The 25,643-nt window shown below is 40.7% G+C and overlaps 1 protein-coding gene across 4 annotated transcripts in view; it reads right to left on the bottom strand.

Annotated features, from left to right (window-relative positions):
- Positions 1–8,762: 8,762 nt before the first annotated feature.
- The window catches only part of STN1 (STN1, CST complex subunit), a 43,511-nt gene continuing 26,630 nt past the window's right edge, over positions 8,763–25,643 (bottom strand). For all 4 annotated transcript variants that reach the window (XM_027692261.1, XM_027692262.1, XM_027692263.1 and 1 more), the window contains exons 5-10: positions 24,536–24,697; positions 23,184–23,295; positions 22,262–22,424; positions 15,373–15,495; positions 14,719–14,791; positions 8,763–10,728 (exon numbers count right to left, since the gene is read on the bottom strand). In XM_027692261.1, the coding sequence (XP_027548062.1) occupies positions 10,571–10,728; positions 14,719–14,791; positions 15,373–15,495; positions 22,262–22,424; positions 23,184–23,295; positions 24,536–24,697 (791 nt within the window). In that variant the 3' untranslated portion in view covers positions 8,763–10,570. The remainder of the gene's footprint in view (positions 10,729–14,718; positions 14,792–15,372; positions 15,496–22,261; positions 22,425–23,183; positions 23,296–24,535; positions 24,698–25,643) is intronic.

Raw genomic sequence — 25,643 nt, 5'->3', positions numbered from 1 at the left:
TGGCCAGTCTTTTGGGTCTTGGATGCCTCTTCCCTGTGAGCCATTATCAATATACATCACACATTCCATCCCCTTCTTCTATCACCCTTTTCAAAAAAAGAATAAAGGGTCCCCTCCATTGTTGAAAACACTCAGGGTTTGTTTTAAAACAGCTATCAAAACATGTCATTGCGAGGGAAAGACACAAAATACATCATTCTCCAAACACACTGCCCCATCCTTCCTGACATTCTACTAATTGGCATCTTTTTACTGATATTCTTCTCAACTTGTAAGGAAGGAGCTGCTATTTTCAGTCAAGCCTGAGACTCGTGCCTTAGAGTTTATTTTCCCTTGATGTCTATCCTGTTCTTTCACAGCACTGTTCACTTTCCCTCTATTCAAGACAATTTGATTCTCCTCCGTTCTAGACAACCCTCTCCACCTGTAAAGCCTGCCCAGTCCTTGTACAGCCCTGTCCCCCTCCTCCTCCATCATGTCGTGGTTTTGTGCTCACTGCCACCTTTTGCTCTCCTTGTTGTTTGCTGCATCTGTCCACCCATGTCGGAAAAATGTATGTTGCTAGGGGCATGGATTGTTCTCTTAAAATATGTGCAACACCCAGTCTAGTGGGAGCCCAATCTCTGAGTATTGCAACACTGGCACAAAAATAACCAAACCCCCTTATTATGCTGCAGGCTTGGGAAAAAATCTGCTCCTGTCTTAGGCAGCAGCTGGGAAATTGAACCTGACGGCACTTCCCAGCCTTGTGTTGGAGAGCCAGGCTCCGGCTTCTGGGACTGAATGAAAGAATGGCTGGGTATGCAGCGAAGAGCAAGGCAGGCTTGTTGCCTGGCCGACCCCACATGTGGAACAGCCTGTACCCAACTCAGGCCGCGAACACGCAGGCTGAGCCACTGCGAATTTATAGGAACACGACTAAGTCTAAGCATTTTAATGCTAGAACTCTTAGTAGTTGCATTTTTTTTCTTAAGGTCTCCCTTACTGAAGCCCTATCATTCTGTGGGAATATCACTGCTATTATAACGATTTTAATACATATAATAATATAAATTTTAACATTTGATTTAATAATTCACCTTCACAGACTCACAATAAAATTCAGCTGAGGAACACCCTGGGAAATTCAGACTTCTGAAGGCTGAGATAAACCAGCTATTTTTAAAAGCTTCTTTCTACTCTTTTGCTACATGGGTATTTGGGCAAAGATTCTTTTTTTTCTTTTTTTTTTTTTGTTTTAACAAACAGGTAATCACATTAGCCTCACAGATCTAGTGCAGCTACAGCCCAGCAGCCTAGACCCTTCTCCAATTACAGCAAAAGCTGATGCGTGACAGAATGTGTGTGTGTGACGGTCTCAGGGCTGGAACATGACTTGAGTTTTCATATTTCAAGAGGACTCTGTCATGCTGGCAAATTTTTTGTAAATAAGCATTTGAGCTGTAAATTGAAAACACTTGGATCATTAAATCAGTGAGAAAATAAAACAAGGGACAGGCTTTTCTGTACTCCAACAGGGCCATTTCTAATGCCTCTTTTTAATTTGTGGTATATCAGTGTAGATAAGTAAACCCCCTTGAATATTAACCATGCTAGGGTCTAACACTCCTGTCTCTGGTGGCTGGAGTTGTTGTTAAAGATGATTTTTCTTTCTGTTTTCTGGCTGGGCAGCCAGGTGGAACACGGTTTTCCTGTCCCACTAACGGTGCTCAGCACCCTGGGGGGAAGCAAAGTGCCCTGAGCTCAGCCTCTTGGGGGAAGGGGAGCTGTGCAGTGCTGTGCATGACAGATTAGCCACACAACTCATTACTGGCAACCGGAGTTGCATGCATAATCTGCTAGACATGGTACTAGAGATGTGCCCCTTAGGGTTTTTTTGGCTCTGATGTGCAACAGCTCAACACAGAGCCTTTGTTACAACCCCATCTCAGCTTCTGTACTTACAAAACCTCAGCTTCTTAAAAGGGCTGCTTTCCATGCAGTTCCCTTCCACTTCAGCGTTTCCACATACACGGCTTTTGACAGGAATGACAGGAATAGTAGAGCCTGTCTGGCATTCAAATCTCAAACTCTGAAACACAAAGCACGATGCAATCTTTTTTTTTTTTTTACTTTTTAAAAAGCCAATTGCATTTCATCTTCTTGGGAGATTGCTGCTTTTCAAATAAAATTCACTCTGGAGATAAATAGGCCCAGCTAATATGGTAGAAAGCAGCCAAAGGAACTAGCAGCAGTGCTGGCAGAGCAACTCCCCCCTCCTAGAGCACAGTATTGTGCCCCCTCCCCTCCCAGCCTCCTCACCAGAGTGCTGCTTTGTCAGCCCCTGTACAATCTAGTATAATGGAAAAACCAAAATAATCATTCCTTCTGCAAGCAGTGCAATGCTTTCCCAACGGCATAACAGCTTTTACTTACATTATGAAAGAGCTGCTTCACTCTCTGGACTTAAATTATAGATTATCCTTTTCTTGAAGCAGCTATCTTACAGTTTAACCCTTTCATGACTAACATTATTTTTCAGTCCTCTCTCACCAGTTGTGGATGAAGGATTTCCAGCCACAGTATGTGCACTGGACGCTCTTCAGGGCAGTAGCAGCAAATTGCACACTGTTATTCATCCATGCACAGCTTAGACTTTTCCACTGTTATGAAGGCTTTGTAGATATCTGTTGATGTGCTTAAAAAAATAAAGCAAGCCCAAGCCACAGCTGGTGTGATATACATGTCAGGCTTACACTTGAGACAGCTGAAGTTTCACAAACCGATCACAGGTTTGGATTGGGATTCCCCAGGTTTCTTCCTGGATGCTATCCCTGACTTCAGTCACTCTCATTGTTCTCAAAATAGCACATTTTGAGACTGGTTCTGCCTTATCCTCTGCAGCAAATGTCACAAGCCATTATCGAAAATGCAGGCTTGTTACAAATAAAGTCAACTAGGAAGAAGCTGTTGTTCTTCACATTTTCTTCCCATGTTACCTCTATGTATATATACAAGGACACCAAGTCCTCCATATTACCAGATTTAAAATTTACATCAACTCCTTTTAAAACTTGAATTTCCTTGTTCACTATTTTTACTCATTCAACCCCCTCTGAAACCAAACAGTAATTTTATTTGGCTGCACAGTCCCTAGAGAAAGTAAAACCAGAAAACATTTGACTGACAGACTGTGAACTATAAAAATGTACAAATAAAACCTTATGAAAAGTTACTCATGGAAGTGCAGTTTGAACATAAGTGACGAACACACAACTTGGCACTATAAGAAGAAATCTGTAACATGCAACTTCTACCACTCAGCAGTGGAATGCATTGATTTTGTTCACGCAAAAGAAAAGTGGTTTTCCCAGCTGAAAGACTTCTTTAGAAAAAGCATTTTTGAATCTCCTCAACAGCAACATCAGTCCCATGGGTAGAAAAAAACAGTTTACTTTTTTTTTCTGCCCCAGACATTAGACTGGGGTTAGACATTGTAGGGCAGTGGTGAGGATGCTTAGAAAACCAAATGCCCTGTAGGATGTTTATTACTTGAACAAGGAATGAGATCATCCCAAACAAGAAAATGTCTTGTGTAAAGTGGAACTGTAGTTTCTCTAGCAGGGCCTGATGCAGGTGTGATTTTCAGTTTGGAGCAGTAGACACACCATCCACAAAATTCCAGGCATTTATTTGGATCCAGACCTGTGTTAAGCTATGGCCATGCAGCACCAGGGATGCAAGCCTAAAGACAGTTTCACTGATGGGAGTCTTAGCCACTGCTCTAATGACTGAGGCACACAAACCACCCGTGAGACAAAGGCAGCTTCACCTTAAGGATCATTTCCATCAGTTAATAACAGCATCTGGGTAAGTGACAATTACATTATCCTGAACATTTTGATCCTCAAAGCCATATTGGTGGCCAAATTTCACTTTAGCATCTAACTTTGAGCACACAAGGTGCTGTTTTTTTAGGAAGGACAATATATTCTGCAGAACAGCAGAACTGTTCAAGGATAGTGTAAGGAAGGCAGAGGAAGAGCATATAAATACTACTGTGCTCTACATAAATTTGTCCAGCTGTTAATGGTAAATGTTCTCTTACTCCATTTTTCCTGACCTCATTTCCTCTTCTGCTTTCTAATTGCAGAAAGTAAAGGAGTACAAACAAAAATAGTTTCATTACATGCAACACCTGCTGCCTGTTCTGAAACAGATGTCTACACCATCATTAGGCAATTATTTCTTTAGCCTTTTTCAGTGGGACTAATTTCAAACGTCTTTGAGCTAAATCCTCCTCTTTCAGCTTCCTCTGTATTTCTCATCCTTTCCTACGTTCAGAGTTCCAACAAAAACTTTTCTGTATCAGTTTGCTCCTCTTCTTTGTCCTGGCTCACTGTACTCACAGAAGGACAAAGAGAGAGATTACAACTACTTTCAACCAGGAATTAAGCTCAAGAGACGCTATTGGGGAAAAAAAAGACAAGGTGGGGGAAGAAAACAGTAACAGAGTATTAGCCAGCAGTGTAGGCAGTAGTTTCAGAACACCACCTAGCTTGTTACAGCTCAGAGGGTTTTTTTGTGGGCATTACAGCAAAGAAGAGTTTTACATGAATGCAAGGGCAACCCCTACACTCTCAGTGTGAGTGACCAGTTTTGGCAATAAGAGGAAAACCCAACCCCAAGCACCCTTTTCATTTCTCTATGACTTTCATACCTTGCCAAGAAGAGCACATGTTAGAATCAGGTAGGCCTGCAGGGCTTGCGTGACTTCACTGTTGGGGAAGACATTTGAGGGAAGATTCCTCCCTCCTATTTCCATAGATCATTGTAATATTTGGATGAGGTCTCCACTCCTGGGAGGAACCATGAACTTTCTAGGTCAATAACAGACTTGGCACATACTGCATTTAATCACATTGGCTGCAGTGACATACATTTGTGATTTATCTTAGCTTGTTCCCAGAAGAGAGATGTGAAGGTGGCAGAGAGCTCCAGTTCTAGTTGGTAGGGAAGGAGTGTTCATTCTTCCAATCAATAACAAAAAAACAAGCTAAAACAAGAGCTGTAGGACATGTTGTGCCAGGTTAATTGGCACTGCACTATTCAACACTTGCTGAAAATCATTCCTTTAGGTTATTTCTTTCACTGGCAAATTCCTGGTTATACTATTCTCAGGCAATCTTGTTCAGCTGGGCTGGTTTCAACTTGAAAAATTACTGTGATTAGATTAGAATAGTCTGCATTGCACATTTAAAAGATATTAGTGGGAATGGACTGGTGGCATCATTAACAATCAGTTGCTCAACTTTGTACCCCAATGTAAAGCTACAGCTTTACTAGATTTTAACTGTTTGATTTGCAGTTTGCCATTATGACTGTCTGCCTCGGGGCAATCTGTGTGAGGAAACTTAAGGAAAAACAGTCCAGTCATTTCTTAAAAGACCACTGCAGAACGAGGACTTCTTGTGGCAGCTGAAGTTACAAAAACAGGTTCCTTGGGACTGTCTCATGTGTGGTTTCCCTGGTGTTGTATGACTGAGTTTCTTCCTTCCCCTTAATGGAGGCACTGATTTGGGCTTCCCTCCTCTATCAGTGCATTCAATTTCTAAAAATGTGCCAGACCAGAACAGCTCAGGGTCCTTCACCCTTCTTAACTAGCCCAAGTCAATTGGGGTGGTGGGACAGAAGTTGACAAATGCTGAGACACATAGTATAATCACATCAGAGTAAAATAACACTTTCTCAGGAAAAGAAAAACAAACAAACAAAAAAAACCCCCAGGCTGAAAGGAGAGACACTTACTGCCAGATACACAACTTAAAAGTCCACATCAACTTTACAGATCACATCTGCAATAAGATCTGCAGGGACATGAAAGTGGCAGGGAGAGGCAGATAGCTTCTATCAGGGGCGTGACTTGTGCTTGCTCAGGTTTGGGCAAGACGAGAGTGGTTTATATTTACTTTGTACTTGGATGCCTGCAAGAAAACCATCACTAGAATCTTTGAGGGTGCTACTGGATCTTTGGGAGAGTGGGGTGGAAAAAGTGCTGTTTTCCTGAAATTGTAGCGTTTTCCTGCTGCAAACTACATGGGGAAGAAAGCTTCTGGTGCCTAGACAAGGAGTAAAGGAGAGCCTGCTTGAATCACAAGGGGCAGCGAGCAGTGCCAGGTCAGTTAGGCAAGGGGATTATACTGAAACTTTCAATTGCCAGACGTTGACAAGGACATTTGAGTTAGGAAAGACAAAGGGAACAAAATAGAGAGGAAGGGGGTTTGACACAATCTGTGGTGCAGAGATGAACCATGAGACTGTGAATGAAATGAAGGGCCTGAGAAATGAGTCAGAGGAGAGAGTGGAGAGCAGAAATAGATGAAAGAATTTAGGGGGAAAATCTCTGTGCCTGGCAAGGCATATTGCTGGGAATGAAACTCAAGATCCCTGGCTCAGCATTTCCCTGCTGCCAGCAAGCATCCACAAAAATGTTGTTGTAATGCTAGGGCTCCTTGAGGATGGTAATCAATTATTATAACTATTCTTTTATCTTTGTGGCTGAACTTTTGTTTGCTCGCTAGCCTGGAGGGTTGGGGCAGGAGGACTGGGGACTGCGCTGAAAGATGGCAATAAAGAACGAAGCGCTGCACTGACAGGAAGTTTCAAAATTCAGGTTGCCCATGGGATCTGAACTCCCTCCCTTCCCATTTAGAGGTAAGTATAAAGATACAAATCTTTGCCACAGGATCGGCTTACTCCCAAAGTAAACCAAACTGCATTTCTTTGACAAACAGATTTTCAGTACTTTGTCTCATAATTCTCCATGTGGCTCCATGCCTTGCTGGCTGCTCAGTGATGAATCCTCATTCTGAATAATGAATTAGCAACTCTTTCTATTTATGCTGTTCATCACTGGAATACACAAGTATGCACGGATCCACAACAGTAACAGCTTTTAGTCATGTAGCAAATTTTTAACTTTTTTATTTATTACTCTGAAAGTAAAGCTTCATTTCCCAGGTAGCTTGTATAAAGTGCATACCCTCATGGGTATAAATTTACAGTCCAAAGATCTCACAACAAGAATACTAAGAACTAATTTATCTGGATTTCTGTTTTTATGAAGTCATCTAAGAAGTCATAACAGGGAATAGGATTCCGTGAGAAATATGACACAAATAAAAATAGGGAGACCATCACTGCCTCATAGGACCTGGAGAACAAGATGACAAGACAGGCAAACTAATATGCATGAAAAGAGAGGCAGAAAAAGATAAAGCTATTAGTTCTAATCCAAGAGCTACTTTTTCTAAGTCTCACTCCAGCTTCTATCCATTCACTCTCTTCCACACAGCCACAGAGTTCTTTTAATGACTAGGATTAAGAAAAATTGAGGCTTATGCCCTGCACAGGAAGCTGTATTATCCCCAGCTTACAAAAGAGGGAAACTGAGGCATGAAGAAACCTCATCTCTTCTCTCACCTAAGCAGAGGGTGGGGACTGAAAGCAGAGCTGTTCCTTTGTTTCCTCACCAGGAAAGCAATTATCTTGCATTTTGCTAGAACAGAATATTGAGATTCTTTGGTAATTTTCCCAGGTGCTGCATTTCTTTGGAAACTCACCTTTTTAAGGTAACATAAAAACTCCATTTTACTTACCTGCATTTTACTGCGTTAACTGTTTCTATGGAAACTGGAACTGGTCATGAAGCAGTCCTACAACATGAATTCTCACTTGTCAGTTTTACATTAAAGTGCCACCTTCAAAGTCCTTTAATAAACCACTAATAATTGTGTTGCTTAACGAGTTTTCCAATTAAACAAAAGAAGAAAGCGTGCTTTCACTGAATGTTCTGCACAATATTTTGTAGGTGTGGTCTAAGAATTTTAACAGTGTGCATGATATGACTCTCTTGGTTAAGGATATGATCTTTAAACAGAGAGACAGTTTATTAGCAGTAAAAGCCCTAGTGTGTGTAGTTAGACTTACATAAAGGTGACTTATACCAATATGGGTATGTCTAGACTGCTGTCACAGAAGCACACTGTAGAGATACTGAGTGAATGGGTAAATCAGCCTACAGTGAGCTCTGTGCTCCTACAGCTCGCTGGGGTACCTCTGTGCAGGCATATGCACGTGGTATTCCCTGTAGGTACGAGAGGGAATGCTCTCAACCAGAGTAAGTGTGAGTCTGTGTTGGGTGGCTACCATGGAAAAAATAAAGCATGCAAGCTTAAGACACAACCATTTCATACAGTTATCCAGAATTAGAATCTGTGTAGCTCAAATCTAGGCTCCTCCATTACCTTTACCTTAACCTTTCACTCTTGTAAAAACTGTAAGATCCCCTGTGTTCATTTTACTTACTTTCCTGAGTCAAATCAAGTGAGAAAAATCCCTTTTTCCTGTTCTTGGGGAGCAATCGCCCACAGAACACACCCTCCATCGCAAGAGTAGAGCATTGCCAGCAAGGATCAACTTCAAAACTTCCAAGGACAGGTTCTATCCAGAGTAACCTATCTGTGTTTCCTGAGATAAGTTCCTCTCACCTCATCTCCAAGGCTTTGCAGTTGATCAGTGCTTTTAAATTGCAACAGGGGCAGGACTGACGCAGACACAAGTGTCTGCTCTCTCTACCTCCAAGCATAGAAAATCAGTGGACAGGGATTTTAGGCAAACTTAACACAAAGAAATACATCTATAACACAGGAAGTGCAGCCTCAAAGTCAGAGGTAACAAAAGTTGCATGTGTGACTATACAAACTGCAAAACATACAGATATAATCCTATTTTGGTATGAATTAATTTTAAAAAGATCCTAAAGAGCAACATGATCTCCAAACTTTCTTTTCCTCCCAAAACTCATCCAGCCCACACACTTGGCTGACACCCCCAGGAGAACCAGGGTCTTTCTTCTAACTTAAGAGAGAAGATCACCTTTCCTACTGAGCTAGAAGCATTCCTTTAACCCTTTCCCAGCAAAACAAGCTTCTGCTAATACAGAACTTTTCAAGAAAATGGCCAAGCCACTCTCTTAAATTAGATGCCATGCTCTTCCACATGGTCCAAAACACCACATACTTTCCTTTAAAGTATCGTCAAGCTCATGCCAAATAGGCAACTTATCCATATGTACTGCTTGATTATGGAAAACTCGAAGTGAGTTTGAATTTAGGAATTAATATTCCAAGCTACTTCTTCCATAGATAGCCCTTGGTTTTAAGCATCACTTCAAACTGATCAGTAATCAGAGCAGGAATTTAAAATGCAAATCTCCCCAGTGGCCAACCAGACCTTCTCAGAGGCATAAATTAAAGTTGCAATTTCCCTCAATACCAGTGCACTCAGAATCTGCCTTCTTTTCCTGATTTACGGAGATATTTATGGGGGGTAGAGGGTGGGGAACAAACACTCTACAATTCTTCCTTAACCCTCTTCTATTTCCTTCTGCACAGCTACATCCCTTCGGGACCTGTTCAGGGCCCATATTAAGATCTGACTGGAAGGTACACAACTCAAAACAGAGCAGCAATGTAAGGAGCAGGGCAGCCCGCAGGGAAACCAACTATCGAGCCCTGCACCAAGTAGGGAATTTACAGCAAATGAATGATTCATACATAGTTTTCTACTATGAACAAATTTACCACCTCTTTAAGGCCAGAGTTTTCCACAGGCCTCTGAATGCAAATGCCAAATATTTTGTCATGCCTTTCTCTTAGCCTATATGTCTCTACAGCCAGGGCTTGGAATGAGGCATATAATATAACAAACCAGAGACCTGGCACACATGGGGCTCCTCACTGCCTTTCCTCATGCATATGGTTTATTTTTCCCAGCTATGTCAATCCTTATAGGGCTTTACCACTACATCTGCCTCCTGGGAGTCTGCTATTTCAACTGTTACAGGGAAGGTGCAGAAGAAAAAAGGATACATTTAATCTTCTCTACTCTTTTCAAGCTAAAGGTCTCACTTCTACACCATTAATTAAACAGATTAATTAAACAGACAAGCCCCTGCAGCAGCAAGCTCTCTCCAAGGATAAATACCGAACAGCTCCGGTTTTTGAACTGTTTCACATAACACAGTTGTGATTATTCCAGATCAAATATCTTGCATGGTAACCTCCTTTAGGCCAATCTTTACGTCTATGTCTTGTGTTCCTCAGCAAGCACAGATATGGGTAGCATTTTACCCCAAAGGTGACAAAGAATAAAAGACAAAAGGCAACAGTGCTCTTTAGCAGTGACTTTTCTTTACAGCCCACTGGATGTAAATATGAAGATGGCCAATGTCTCATCTTACTCCAAGGAAAGAGCCCAGTTTCTTTTCCAGTTCCTCTGCTGTATTAGAATGTCCAGAATCAGTTTGATACAGCTCTCACTAGGAATAGCAAGGAAGTCAACAAGAATATTAAAACAAGTATTTAAACAACTTCTCTGGAGCTGGACAAAACCAGCATTTGGAAAATCAGAAGGCTCTTTTTTATCCCCTATCTAGATCATATCAGCTAATAAAAGCTTTTCGGAGTCACTCAACGTCTCCTTCTCTCCTCCTGAATGGACCAGAATGAATGTATCCTGTCTTTTCTCTTTAAAATGCCATATAGTATCCTTCCATAGTGCTGACAACATCACTGTTACTCTCCAGCAGTTCCAAGACACGGTGCATCACCACTTCAGCCAGGGAGGGGTTGTAGCTCTGCCGAACACAATTTAGGACATGAAGGAAATGGCAGCCTTTTTCAGCATCTGCAGGGAAAAAAGGGAAAATTCAGCCAGGCATGGAGGAAAGACTTCGGTCTGCCTCTTTTGAACTATTATAATCCAGATCAGTCATGAAAAAACCTACAGCTGCTGGAAAGAAAGAACACCCTAGATACTAAAGCAGAGGTGTGTGTATTGAGAGGGAAGAGATCCAGTCTGTGCCTACAGTTCTCCAATTATTAACTGTCTCCACTGACTTTTCTGGGAAGCGTCAGGGCTGCAGCAGTACTAATGAGGGGGAAAGTCTCAGTCTTGTCAACTGTAACATACAAGAGTCATTCAGTAGACTTGACAATGAGGTCAATAACGTAAGAGTACCAAGCTATCCAGTTTATGCAGCTTCATAAGGACTCAAAAGAGAATAATTTTGTTCATATCCAACTTCAAAACTCTCTAGCACAGTAGGGAGGTGGGAGGTACGCGGCTAGGACCTGTAACCGCTTGCCCAACGCTGGCATCTTGTGGCAAAACTGCTGCAGTGCAACTTCCATTCACCTCAGTGCGATCCGTCCCTGCCCTTCAGACTACTCAGACAATTACGGAAGTAGAAAGTCTCAGACCTTCAGTATCAAATTTTATCTCCTTTTAAGAGGAATTAGCCCTGAAATGTACAAGAGAATACAAGTTTTAAAATAACACCCTTTCCTAGGGGGCAAGCACAGAGCTCCCCAATGGCTGCACAAAGCTACTGTGTACCAGGTAGAGCTGTGATTTGAATCTGTCTTTTGAAGCTGTTGCAGTCAACATTTCCTCCCATAGACCCTGTAAACACACTAATCATCCTTGCTGCAGGCTCCCAGTCTCTCCAAGTGCTGAACTCCACAACACATTTCTCCTCGGTGGCTAACAAAGGAAAACAAACATAAATGAGACACACCAGCACAAATTATTTTCCTTCTCCTCAGCCCTCAGCTCAGGTGATGCAAGGCAAGTTTGATAAGGGTACTGAGAAATTGCTATGGGCCAGGGAGGTCCCTATATTTTGTTGTTGCTGCCTTTGTTTTTTTTTTAGTTATTCTCTACTCTAGAATCTGCTGAGCCCCAGAACTGTCTTAGAAGCTGCTGAAAAAAGTCATTTGTAGATAGTTGTAAAGAAACAGTTCAGCCTAATTCCTATTAGACTGTGGATCAGGCAGAAATACTTCTAAAGAAGTCAGTGATCCAGCATGATAAAAGGCCTTTGTGGCTGACAGCCAAAATGTGTCCTAGGACACCCTAGGAGAGGTAAGCACAGAGAACAGAACAATGCCTCTAGCTGGTCATGGTGACTGTTGTTGCAAACAAGGTGGGTAACTGCATTTTACATTTGTCATAGGTTTGTCATAAGAAGGTCGAAGTGCCCATCCCTGATCTACAGTAACTTAAGTTTCAATGAATTAATTAGTGACTCAAGTGTTACCCAACAGTGCAATACATACTTTCCTCCTAGATGGCACTTTGGGGTAGCTGCAGGTGTGTACAGTCATTAAGTAACTCAGAAACACTCCTAGTCTGCAGCCCAGCTTTGAGGGAATACACTCCTTACAGTGGAGTCGTGCTGTCCCTCTTTCACTGACATCTCAGGTTCCAACTTTTGTCCAGCAGCTGAGGTAAGCCAGGCTGCCATTAACTGTTGTGCCTGACAACCAACATCAGGGGGTGCAGAGTTACAGAACAACTATCATTTGCCCACTGTGGACATCTCACACAGGGTAGATGCTGACATATTAAATTTAACTTCGAGTGGTTCTGGTTTTTTTTCCTCTCTACTATCAGCCTGATCTAAGCCTAAAACCATGGCAAATTTATTAAAAAAAAATAATAAAAATCCATTTTGCAGTTCAATCTGGAGTCAAAATGCACTGTCTGCTGTCCAGCTATCTTAAGCTTCTACATGGACCCACAGTGGCCTCATGTGAGGGCATTTAAGATCAGGCTGTTTGGAATTATAAGTGGAGCCAAGAACTAGGATTGTCATGTAGGCACATTACGGATCAGGGTTTGTGGAGCTCTCAGTAGGCACAATTAAGATTGTTTTTTATTATTTGTACAGTAGTTCCATACAGCTGGGTTGGGCCTGAGAACATGTCACAACTAAAGCAATGGAGTGAGGCGTTGCCTGGAAAACTGGCAGAGAAGTAACTCATTGGAGAGAAGAGTTTGGTTTATCATAAATCAGCCTTCTTGTCATGGAAGATTACTACTGCTCTTGAAGGAAAATAGGTAGAAACTTCTTGTAACAAACAAGCAAAAGCCCCTGAGGTATATGCCCGTGTCCTTATTTTCTCCCTGGGAGCCCAGCTGGGATTGCTCTCCCGCCAGCAGAGGGGGGCCGGCAGCCACACTGAGCTCCACGCTCTTGCATCATTCAGAGACAACAAATACCCGCAGTGCCCTGCTGGTTTCGACTGAAACTTCTTGACTTTTCTTCTATCACCAGTGACCAGGTCATTGAAAGGGTCCTTCTGAAAACTAGTAAAGGGACACTGACCTGGAAATTGTCCTCTTTACAGCAGGAAACTAAGAAGGGGGAAAACTTCAAGGAGAACAAGAGGCTCAGTTAAGCAGTTGCTAATTTTAACCTGCTTAGTATGGAAAACATGGCTTTGAGGACTCAGGACTCTTCAAAGTCTTTTCTGTGACTGATCTAGAAATTCCTCTCTGCTGCTGACTCCTCCTGACTGAAAGAACTTCCCAACCTCTCATGGATCACAGAGCACTTTACCAGTGTGACAATGCACAAGAGGCGAGGACCAGTGCCCTGTGCCAGCTGTATACTGGATCTAGCCTTGACAGTGGCACAGATATATTTAAAAAAAAACCAGGTTACCAGGAGAACTAGATGATGTATAAAATGGGCAGAGGAATAATTTTACTCTTAATGATGTTTGTATTTGTTAACTGGATAAAAGATAATAAAACAATGTGATATGGTAATTTGTTGCATTGAAACAACCTAAGGCAAATGAGCCCATCTTAACCTGCATGCCCAGCAACCTCAACTCCCTCCATCTCCTTAAGATACAAAGACCTTTCACCTCCAAACTTTATAAATGATTGTACCATTTTTTAAGATAGCCAGTCGAAAACTCCAGTATAATACTGCTTCACTTAGCCTTTTTTCACAGCAGGATAACCATCGTACACCAGGTCCTACAAGCACTATTATGTTAGTATAAGGATATGAGCAATTTAAGATTATATGCCTTATGTTCTACTCAGTCATTATTCTGTTCGAAAGCACATTCTGTCCCACAAATAGCTGCACTCCAGCAGCAAGTGATCCCTGCTGACACATTCTGCCCAATGAATTGAAAGACACTGTAGCAATGTACCTGTGTAATTAACAGACATTCCAGTCAAGCACAAGTTATCACTATGGCAATAAGACACAATAGGCTTGAGGGACAGGGATAACTCAGAAGCCACTCGAGCTACATTATCTGAAAATAAGTGGACTTTGTTTGACTGAAAGCTCTACCTGCAAAGAACAACCACCTGAGCTCTACCTGAGCTTAAAATCTACAGAGAATATCCTACTGACTTAAACAAGTTTTATTGTTGACTTAATGGAGGCGGGGACTTCACCTTTCTGCATGGTCACTTTTGTGTCAACTCCCCTGAAGAAACTGAACCAGCAAGATTTGCTACTTCTGCAGAGTGCAATGCAACAGCTGCTAGGTGGTGACCTAACTTCATTACATTTGGTTCCTCCCAAAATCTAAGTATTCTCAAAAGATACAGATTAAAGATAAAGGCTGCTTATTTCAGATCTGAGAGGTTTCCTTCCTGCTGGGCACACAGGCTCTTCCTCTCCCCACACTCACAGGAAGCTGCTCCTGCACTCAAGCTTTCAGCTGTACTGATGGTCTACACCAGCAACAGCTCCAAGTCCAGAGGAAAGGACAAACAGCATATCTAATCCAGCAGCAGGAGGAGATACTGTCATCAGTGTATCAGCACCAGCTCCTCAGAGCCCTGATCACTGATACTTACGCCTGGGTTTTCGACAGTCTTCTTTAATCACATCAAGGGTCACTTTAAGCAGTTCCTTATCATGGTCAGTCACCTGGAGAAAAAAGAAGAAATTGGTGATTTATAGCAGCCTATTTCAGAGTACATGGCCTGGCTGTTGAAAAGCAATCTGAGGACATGATGTATTCTAAGGTAACACTGTCATAACTACAGTCTGCATTATACACTGCCTACAAGATGAATAATAAACATAAAATCTTCAGTTACTATTTGATTACTATTACAGCATCCATAAGTTAGGTGAAGAATATGATACAACAGAATTCAACCCAAAGGAGGCTGGCTGACTCAGTAGAATACCAAGCTTTAACACACTTTAATAAGAACTGTCCCAGGTCCCAGGTTTCAGTGAGCTCAGATGCGTCAGTGCAGTTTGGCAAGCCAGTGAACACACACTGAACTTGGAACAACAACTTGGTGGGTTATACAAAGGCAAAACCAACAGTGCTGCAGATAAAACCAACAGTGCTGCCGATAAGAGTAAATGGAGAGCACTTGGATGTCCAGCTTCTCTTTCTGAAACATTTCTACTTTTTCTGCAATATTTCTACTGTTTCTACTGACTATGAAAGTCATACCCCTGAACTTGTTTACAACCACAGCTCAGTTCCTTACATGGTATAAGTCCTTGGAGCTACTAGGTTTCTGGAAAACCACTCCTTTTTCTTGTAGCATCTTTATTGCTTCCTTAAAAACATTGTGAATCCTTTTGGAACTGGAGTTACCTTTTGACTTTACCTGGATGGGAAGAAAGAAATGAAGCAGATGGTGAGAGATCTCAGCTCAACTAAAGTTACAGCAAAAGCCCAAGATGCTTTCAAGAGAAAGAGGACTTCAGGTCCTCTTTAATGTGAATTTTGTTACACATTTTTCTTCATTTAGTAATTCAGAAGTCATATCTGTTATGTATGAACTAACCAACATCCATGAGCTTTAAACAAAACCCGAACACCAGAAGCTTGTCCATTTTTAAGGAATCACAACCTCTAAACTGCCTTCTTTGTATTTAGCAGCTATTTGATTACGTACTAAGAACTCCTTGTTGGAATACACTTGTGATGCTTGCAGAGCATTTGACTATTTATCTAATCAAGCTTTTTTCACATTCAGAGTTTATTTTTGTAACAAGGGTAGAAAGGTAGGAAGATCAGTGTTTTGTAAGGTGATATTCAGGAGGAACCTAAGTGCTGAGGACTAGATTCCCATTTCCCAATTTCAATCAGGCAAAAGAGAAAACTGAAAAAACCAGTATTTGTTTCTTGTCTCCTTTGTTTCCAAATTTTTACAAACATTCTGGTCATGATCTCAGTAGCTTCTCCACAGCCTAGTGAAGTGAAAGGATAAAGAGCATGCAAGAAATTAAGACAGGTATATGAGATAAGGGAACAAAGGATTAAAGTTTTGAGGAGAGGTGGGAAATCAGCTCTTGACAATGTGCCTGCAAGTCCATAACTGAGGAGGTTATTTAGAACACAAGGTTCTGTGTTTGGGACACATCTAACAGAGTAGGAAGGAAGCAGAGGAAAAAAAAAACAGGGAAAAGCAGGGTTTGTTTGAAAGTAGGGCAGAGCTTTGACACTGGAATGACAGCTAAGGAAGAAGAAGGAAATAAAGAATCAGTTGTGGAGAGGGAAAAGTATGGGTAGATGATTTACTCTTTCTCCATCTCCATCTGTCCTGCTCTGTCCTTCAGCCCCCCATTTATCTACACAGGCTGCTTCAGTTCCCCAGTTGTCGTTTTCTCATCTGTTGGGAGCATGCTGGGCTCTCTGTGGTTCCCTTTGAGAAGGGAGTTAAACTGCTTTCCACAAGCCAACATGAGATAACCAGAACCACACCAGAGCAACCAAAGCAAGATTTGCCAAGCCATTTCTTCAACTATCACTGTAAATGCTCCCACCCTGTTCTGAACAAAAGTATCAGACTTCACATATCCTACTTCACTCACCAGAAGCACTCACAGAAGCCTTGGAGCAAAACAGGCAACCACCACCACTAGAATGAATTTACATGAATACGCAAAACAGACACCACATGAGCAATGGAAGAACATCTTTTCACAAAACATTCATTCAATACATTTGCAATTCTCAAGTAACACTCCAACTGCCTCTAAGCCCAGAAGCTGATGTACCTAACTGGGTTCAGAGATCTAAAAGGGTTATTGGTGTTACCATGCATCACAAGTTTCTCCATCCCCTTCCTCCAGCTAATCCTCAGTATTTCAGCAGGCCATAGTCACACTTCTCTCTCTGTCCCACAATTGATAACTCTTTTTCCTCTCAAATCAACAGTAAAAACTAATTGCCTAACAGTTCAAGATAATTAACATAGAACAATGGCTAATATTCTCAGTTCAGTTTTCTCTGTTTCAGACTGAAGGATTTTGTCCTTTTGTCCACCACAGCTATCAGTCTGGATAACAACAGGCTTCACTTCTAATTACAAACTTGACCATGCATCTGGATACCATTCCAGTCACAGCATTAATACCACTACCATATTTTTCTTCATAGCCTCTCTTCTGATGAACTGAAGAAACAAACATAATATGTAGCAGGAAGGATTAGGTGAAGAGTGAACATTTTCTCATGGAAAAGCACATTCTCGTAGCCCTATGTAAAATGAAGACACTTTGCTTCTCATTCAAATGCAGTAATAAATCCTCAAGAATGTAAGAAATTGCTAGCAAAGCAACCAACTCAAAGACTCTGATCAATTTTTAATGTGAAAGCAAACATTTGGGGAGGAAAAAAAAAGATAAAAATATCTCCAAAGAAGCGCAATAATTATTCAGTTTGGCTTAACACTGAGATCCTGTCAGAAAAGGGAGATAATTAAAAACAGACTCTGTGTGAACTGACACACAGCTCAGCCTGGATGGATACTGAAACAGAATCACTAAGAATGCAAGTCAAGGCACTGACAGAGAGAAGGCAGCGAGGCCTTATAATAAGTAAGCAGCTGCTACATATCAGCACCCTCTCATATGTGCTGCAGAGTCCATGTAAAGGGGTTCCATGGCAGAAGGACTGTTCCTGAAAAACCAATGAGGGCTCCTGCCCACTTTAGTATTATCATATTATGTATTAATATAATAGTATTATATATTATTGGGCTTTAATGTTATCATAAAATGACAGGAAAAATTTGGGATTTTTTCCTAGTGTGCTCTAGAATATGCTTCCTCCTCTACATTTGTCTTATCACTAAACTGAGCCCTCATTTCCTCTGGACTTGGATCCCACTCAGATTCAATGTACACCTCAATCTGTGATTTAGTCTACTAATAGATATCTGCAGAAGACTGAACATGAGGCTATACACAAAGAGAAGAAATTTAGAACTATGAAATCCTAAGTGATTTCACATCCCTGCTCACTCAGGGGTAATTCCTTCCGAGTCACAGCCTATTAGCCATCCCTTTATTTTTACAAAGCTTTCATCTCAGAAATGCAGATATTAGGTAGTTTAACTGCCAATCCAAAGCAGCACCAAGATTTGAATCTGAATTTCAAATGTACCTCTGACAATGTTCACACCTCATTTTGCAAAGTGCCCCTTTTGGGCATGCCTTAGATTTCTTGGTGCACCATTTCAGGTTCTCTGAAGTATTAACAACTTCCCCCCCCTCCCAAATCAGGACCTCTTCAAATAAATGAGGCTGTACATCCAAACACAGGAGTGTTCAAAAATCATTCATCACTTTTACAAAACACGTGTTGTGTGTGTGTGTGTGTGTGTCTTGAGACAGAAGCAGCTATTAAATAATAATTTTACCTTCCCTACCCTCACTCCCAAGACCAGTCAACAACTCTGTAGCAAAGCCAACAGAAGAATCTATGTAGAATTAAGTTAGTATTTTAATCAATATATTCCATTGGATGGATCTCACACAGCTTAGTGGGCTGGTGCTGTACAACCACTTATTCTCAGATCTTTAAAACAAGACAAACTCTCTGTACAATCAATAGTAGGTCAAAGAAGTGAAGTGGTACAGGAATTAGTCAGTCTGTTCAAAACACTGAAAGTATGTAACCTTTGACTCATAATGAATCACAACACACCCTGATGGTGTTAGAAGTTTCCTGGTATAACCACACACGTGATTCCACTCCTGGAATCGCCCTTTGCAATTTGTCATGAGGTGTTTAATCCTTGGCTTAGGCAGGTGACAATTTTAGTAATAGTGATTCTGGACATGTCAGTCCCGAAGTCCTATAATAAGCGTTGCAATATACATATTTAAAGCAGCAGTGAAGCTTCCTCAAGAGGCAGAAAGACAAGCACATAGCACCAAGAACATATAATGCACTGTGTTACACCTACAATGTACAGAGTATATACAGCAAGTGTGAACAACACCGTTCAACTCCCTGCTTTAACTACTTGGCATTGCTGACCTTGAGATAATATTCAAATCAAGAGAAGTGCAAACAGCAGTCTGGAAAGCACAACCCAAGTTATGTGTCCAAGTGCCATACACAGACTGAATGGTAACACTAAAACAGCACAAGCTATAGCTTATGCATGAAAGAATTGTATAAAAATGGCTAATCAAGACTGGCTGGTTGCAAATATTTAACTCAGTTGAGAAACTGGATGGGTCCAATTCACACATAGTTTTCTTTAAAAAAGGAACCAAAGGCTTGTCCATTTGCCAAACAGAATTGCCTAAGTCCAGCAAGTACACTCTGGAGGTTCTCTAAGTACTAAATTACTTTTTCTGCTTTTGCTGGTAGTCTTCCTTCTGGTACCCACCCCTCCAGTCTCAAAAGTCATTTGTTTTAAGGGATAAGGAAAAGGCTACAGCTTAGGGATAGACAGGGCACTAGTCATGCAAAAAAAAACCTCCACTGACTTTAAAGATGGTAACAGATTTGTTAATTTTTAACCATTTTTAAAAACACCAGGCCTTTCAATTCTCTTACCCATCCTCTGTAGACTATAAAATTAAATTTTCCCTAGTATCTATCTGAGAAAGGGACATGATTTGATTTCTGCCATGTGCACCTGTTAGAGGGAAACTTATTCTGAAAAGCCAGAAGACTGCACTGGTGGGGAGCCATTAAGACTGGAACTAGGTATTGTAGGACATGTATGGGATGTGGACAGGGCTCAGACACAGTAATGCTGAAAAGGAACAAAGAGATGCTTCCTACCTCAAGCTATCCCAGCTACCTCCTTCCATCTTCGCTCCCTGCTCCACTCCACTGCCAGTGACTCCACAGCAGCTCACCACCTCCCTGGAGAAAATATTCCATGGGGAGACACCCTCCCACTACGATGAACACTGTGCAAGTACTTTAAAAGTTGGGAAAGAGATGAAGGGGCTGCACCACATCTACTAGGATCACAAGGAAAGGAAGAGAAAGGTAACAAATAGTTTAACAGTAACTGTGCTCTAGAACACTGGAATTGGGGTAAAAAAAAATTATACATCCAAATAACTCATCCTTTCATATCCAGGTAAAGTGCAAGAAGTGAACAAGTTGCATATTGTGGTGTGGCCTAATTAGTTTGGTCCTCCCATCTAGCTCCTGCCTTGCCAATTAGGCATGAAATAACATTGTTCCACATCAGCAACACCATTTATCCTTTTGGTTTGAGGGCAATGCCAAACAAAAGACTACAGAAGGGAAAAGAAAAGAAGAGGGACAGGAATCAGATCTATTACACTTATTTTCACGGATTGAACTGGGTACTTGACCCTTTGCCAATTATGAGAAGTGACACTTTCTAGAGACAGAGTAAAGGAACAACAAAATGCATTTCCAGAGCATTACTAGGCAGTCCTCTTAAGGCACTCAGGCCACTTGACAACTGCAGGTCCTTTCTTATGCAAAGACAGATAAGCCTCTTTGCAAGAAATTAATACCAAAGAGCAAGAGAGAGAACTGCAATTTCTAAATAGGCGTCTGTGTGCCTAAATTCCTGGGATGTACATTCACACCCTTGCATCAGGGTCAGGATCAACTATTAATTATTACAATAGCTCTTCATGACTGCTAGCAATACTGATGCTATATTGCTTTTCTTGGTTTGGGTATTTTCATTTTTTTTTTCTTTTTTTTTTTTTGGTTGGTTGGGATTTTGCTTGGTTTGGATTTTGTTGGGTTTTTGGTTTTTTTCTGAACCTTTCCATGTTTGTTCCACACCAGTTCCTACTTTAAATGGCTTTGCAAGTTATTTATCTTGATCTTTCTATAAATGCTGAAACTTCTAAGATGGAAGTTTCCAGTGTTGGTCACAATGACCACTACTTCCTTTAATGTAAAGTGTTTGGGAACTTTTAGTTCTGTTCCAGCTAGTTTAGGAAGCACCCTGTTCTATGTTGGATATTGTAGTATCAAACTTTTCTGTCAAAAATGAGAATAGCTCCTGCTAGTGTTAATATCCATATTTGCTGTAAAACAAACTAAAAATGCCTTAAATAAAAACAAAAAACCCCCAACTCAGCTATGAAGAAGCAGTTATCAGCAGAAGTTCAATGAGGACAACAAGAATAGAGCTACTCTTAATTATTATTTGACCTCATCTTCAAAGGACTGGGTTTTGTGTTGCTTTGTTTATTTTTTTAAGAATTAAACCAACATCAGAAATCAACATAACATAGCACTTAACATTACAGTGCACATCAAAACCAGGCAGTGAAAATGACTGCCAGGGATTTACTTTTCCACAGAAAACTGAAAAGTAAACAAGTGAGTCACAACACTCCAGTTTAAGTTTCAGCTGCCACTGCTATCTTGGTAAAAGATGTAACCATCAGTTTTGCAGAAATCTACCATACTGGCTGAGAATCTGGTTTGTAATTTATCCAACTAACACAGAGCAATATAAAACCATTTTACAAAATGGTTTTTGTTCTGTTTCCCATTCTGCAGTTGATCAAGAGCATACTAACTCACTGGAAAGTATCTTAACAGTTTGGTTACATCTGTAAACTGATTTCTGTTTAATCCCATCTTCTGATGCTTTCAATCACGGCCTTTCACAACTCAGGATTTCCAACATGAGAAACATATAGCAGTGAGTACTGTTCATCCACTCATCATAATCTCCTTTTGAAAACTACATCTCTATTAATATATTGAGCTTCAAATGAGAAACAAGACAAAGACTTGTGCTCCCTTTTTCTGATCAAATTCAGGATCTGAAGAATCTGTCTGTCAAGGACCTTCAAGTGATCTCCTTTTCTGACACTGGCACTATTTACAAATCTACATTAGGTAGTGCCTGTTGCAGGCTGTAAGGTTGCTCAGCCCTAACACAAGATTACCTCTAATAACTGAATGTCCTTACATGGCTTTGTTCAGCCAGGTTTTATACATCTGAAGTGACAAGGTTTCCTCAAGCTCTATAAATAATTCATGCATAAAGTTAAAGCACATGTGGTTTTTGAATCCTAGACACCAGTCTCTTATCTGTTTGCTTATGCTTAAAAAAAGGACATGGTATTATTTCCCCCCACCCAAAACTTTGAACAGGTACATTCACTCACCTCCTGACAGCTGGGACTGGGTAGATGCACATCCACCAGTGACACCAGAGTATCAATTGTTTCCAGCTCCTGCTGGTAAAAGGTCTGAATTTTGTTTTCTAATAGAAAGCCTTGCACTTTCTCATGCAGCATGTGGATTGAGAAATTCCGACCCTCCGGGCCACTACAAGGATACACAGAATATGTCAAAAGGCAAGAAATGGGTTTTAGAACAATTACCTAGATTCAGCCCACTAGACTGATTTCAAAGGTCAAAAAGATATTTTATTATTCTTAGAGAATTTTATTTTAAATTCTTAATTAAATAAAAACATTTTTATATGCATAAACATTCAATTGTTCCTCTTCAATCATTTGCTGTAACAGTTTTGTGATTTTAAGATCTGCAGTCTCTGAAACCACACTACATGCATCAGACCTCCCAACAAGCATTCAGCTACCCTTAAACTGAATATAGAAATGGATGTTTGATTCAGTTTATTGAGGCCATGTATTTGTGATTTGATGATGACAAGGGCAGCAGAGTATTTCAGCGGAATAGCTCCTTATCCTTACATATAAAACAAAATCAGGAAGGGACACTTCTCCATCCTCTCTGCTGACCTCAGCCCCAAATCTTGCTCAAAATCCCATTTTATCTCACTAGATACAAGAGGTCTATACACAGTATTTTACTACCTTCCTAATATTCACTTTGGTTCATCATATTTCATTTCTCAGATACCTGGACAGGTATCTCATCTGTATGGATCATCAATCATTTGGGAGAAAAGCAGGCTGTTACTGTATGTTTATGCAGAGTCTAAATCAGAGTTGGGCTCTGTTCTATCCTTCTCTACAGTTATTACAATAACAAAAAAAAAAAAAACAAAACATAAAATACCACACTTTACCCCAAGACCAGCCTGGATACTGCATTTACCTCTGTCCTTCCTCAGGGCCTTGGAAAGGTTTATCATAAACTTCTCTATAGAGACAAGGGAGCTCCAGCATTCTTGAAATCTGAACATCATACAAAGGATCATCCACTTTATCTGGAGGAGCAAAAAGAACACAAAGACTAGGCCAGGAGTGCTATATCAGTTTTTTTAAGCAAGCAAACCCGAGGCAGCACAACAGAGCTTCACAACCAGTATTAAACTGGCAAATGTTGTTCACCATTGTTTTTACAAAAACAAAACCACAAAGGCTACTCCTTCTTTTACAGTTTACTAGGAGGTAAATGGTCTGTTGTGGTGCATTGTAGATTATGCTTTTGTCTGACAACTTATTTAACCAGAATTTATGATCTCCATTTTACCTTTCAACAGCCTTCATCCATTAAATGAAGTTAACACATAGTAAAGAGCTTTATTTGGGCCAAAGTGAAAGCAATTTAGAGACTATTTGATTGCATGGCTCTCTTTGGTATTATTACCAGCACCTGAATGGGCTGTATATATTCATAAATCTTCTGTCTGGAAAAGAGGATTGAATTCCCTCGCAAATTTTAGCTAGAGCTGAAAAATCTAGACTTTTTATCTGAATTACAAGGGTTTTTAAAAGACAGGTTTCTCCCTACCAAAGAAATAATTCTAGCATTACCTCTGAAAGATTTCACTGGGGAAAACCAACTGTTACACAACAGCACAGATGCAGAACAGAGAAGAAGTTATGTAACTGGAAGCTCCCAGGGTGTAAACAGTGGACTGCAGAGCCCTGCTGCCCAAAGAGCTGTCAGATACAGAGGCAGCACCTGCATGCAGATCTGTGCCTGGGTGACTGAAGGTGACTGAGTCATCCTGCAGAGCCAGGGAGTTCAGGAGAACCCAGGCTTCAGTGGAACACTGCCCTTGTGCTGCTGCCTGCCCTTGGAATGCATTGTACAGGCTGCAGCAAACAGCAGACACTTCCCCAAAGCATAAATCCCTGGATGAAGTGGGACATGAGCCCCTTTCCCATGGGCTTGGCTGGTCTGCTTCAACACAGAGCAAGTCACTCTCACAGATATCCAACCACAGTACCTGCACAGCATTCCTGTGAGCATGTTAATCATCTTTTATAGTTTTTCCAGGAATGCCTTATTTACAGGCAATCTAATCCCACACATAAAGTAATGTGTCTTCTAACCTTACACTGCTAAAATTGAAATAAAGATACACAGATGAAAATCTCTTTCGAAAAATGAGATGCCAGAAAATAAAGTGGAAAATATTCAATTAACTACATACAGCTTAGATAGTTTCACAGATTCAGACAACTCAGTTACATATGTCCCTGGTTCATAACACTCACAGAAACTTGAAGCCTGAATTTCTCTTTGTTGCCTATAGGTTCGGATGTGACCTCTGACCCTGACAACATCCCCGATCTCCAGCTTGGTTTTCTGGCTCACTGTTTCTTGGAGTTTCTTCATCTGTTCAAACACAATAAGACTGCTGGGTGTGCTTGGATGACCTGCAAACAGTGAGGAAAAGGGGATCAGGCATTAAAGTCAAGAGGACTGTGCTTTTGCATTCATCCACCTATGTATCACGAGACCCATATTACTAAAAAAGGGATAAGGTCCCAGGCACCATGTGTCCTGGGTAGCAAAACTTTTTGGTGACAAAGTTAGTTTACAATATTATATTTATTTAAATAGTTCACCTAGGGAAAGTATAGAAGGGAGGAGATTCAGATTTACCCCTGAAAATGTCGTAGATGGGTTGCAAAATTGAATAATTAATGGGTTTTGTCATTTTTTTTATTTTGTCATGCTAAGAGGACAAGAGAGGAAAAGAAAGGTCTGCTGAATCTTTCATATAAAAGACAAATGAGTCATCTGAGGTGAGGCCAAAACATTCATGTGATGCAATTCAATGTCTACACTGAGGTGTAGCAACTTGACAGAACTTCATATTTACATAACTCATCTTTGCAGGACAGTAAATCCTTCATAACTTAAAACCTGATGAATGATCCAAGTATCTCTGATCACAATTACAAAAGGCTGGAAGAAAGTTTCCTGTGCCACTTAGGAACTTTTTTTAGCAGGTACAAATGAATTAGTTTCCATTATTAACATAGTGTCCATCCAAACACTGCTGATGTACTTGTAAAATAAGAACACAAAGCTGAAACAAGCATTCTGGGCTCTCATTCTATTTCAGGCAGTATTTCACGCAATTCCTTTTAACGAATTTAAGTTCCTCATAAAAAACCGATTTGATTGTGTCTCCCCTATTTTCTTATTTTTTTTTTTGGAGAGCTGTGCCAGAACATAATCTCTCTAAAGTGAGAGCTGTCTTCTAGATTCCAGTTGGGATTGTTTGTATCACTTGTCATATCATTGTTAAATATAAGTATGAATTATCTGTGTATGAATTATGGGCTTGTTCCACAGACATCAGAGTTTTTAACT

This window comes from Neopelma chrysocephalum, unplaced genomic scaffold, assembly GCF_003984885.1.
Source record: "Neopelma chrysocephalum unplaced genomic scaffold, ASM398488v2 Primary Assembly neopelma1_85, whole genome shotgun sequence".
Lineage (NCBI taxonomy): Eukaryota > Metazoa > Chordata > Aves > Passeriformes > Pipridae > Neopelma > Neopelma chrysocephalum.
The sequence above is the reverse complement of the archived record's forward strand: the minus strand, read 5'-3'. Positions and strand labels throughout refer to the sequence as shown.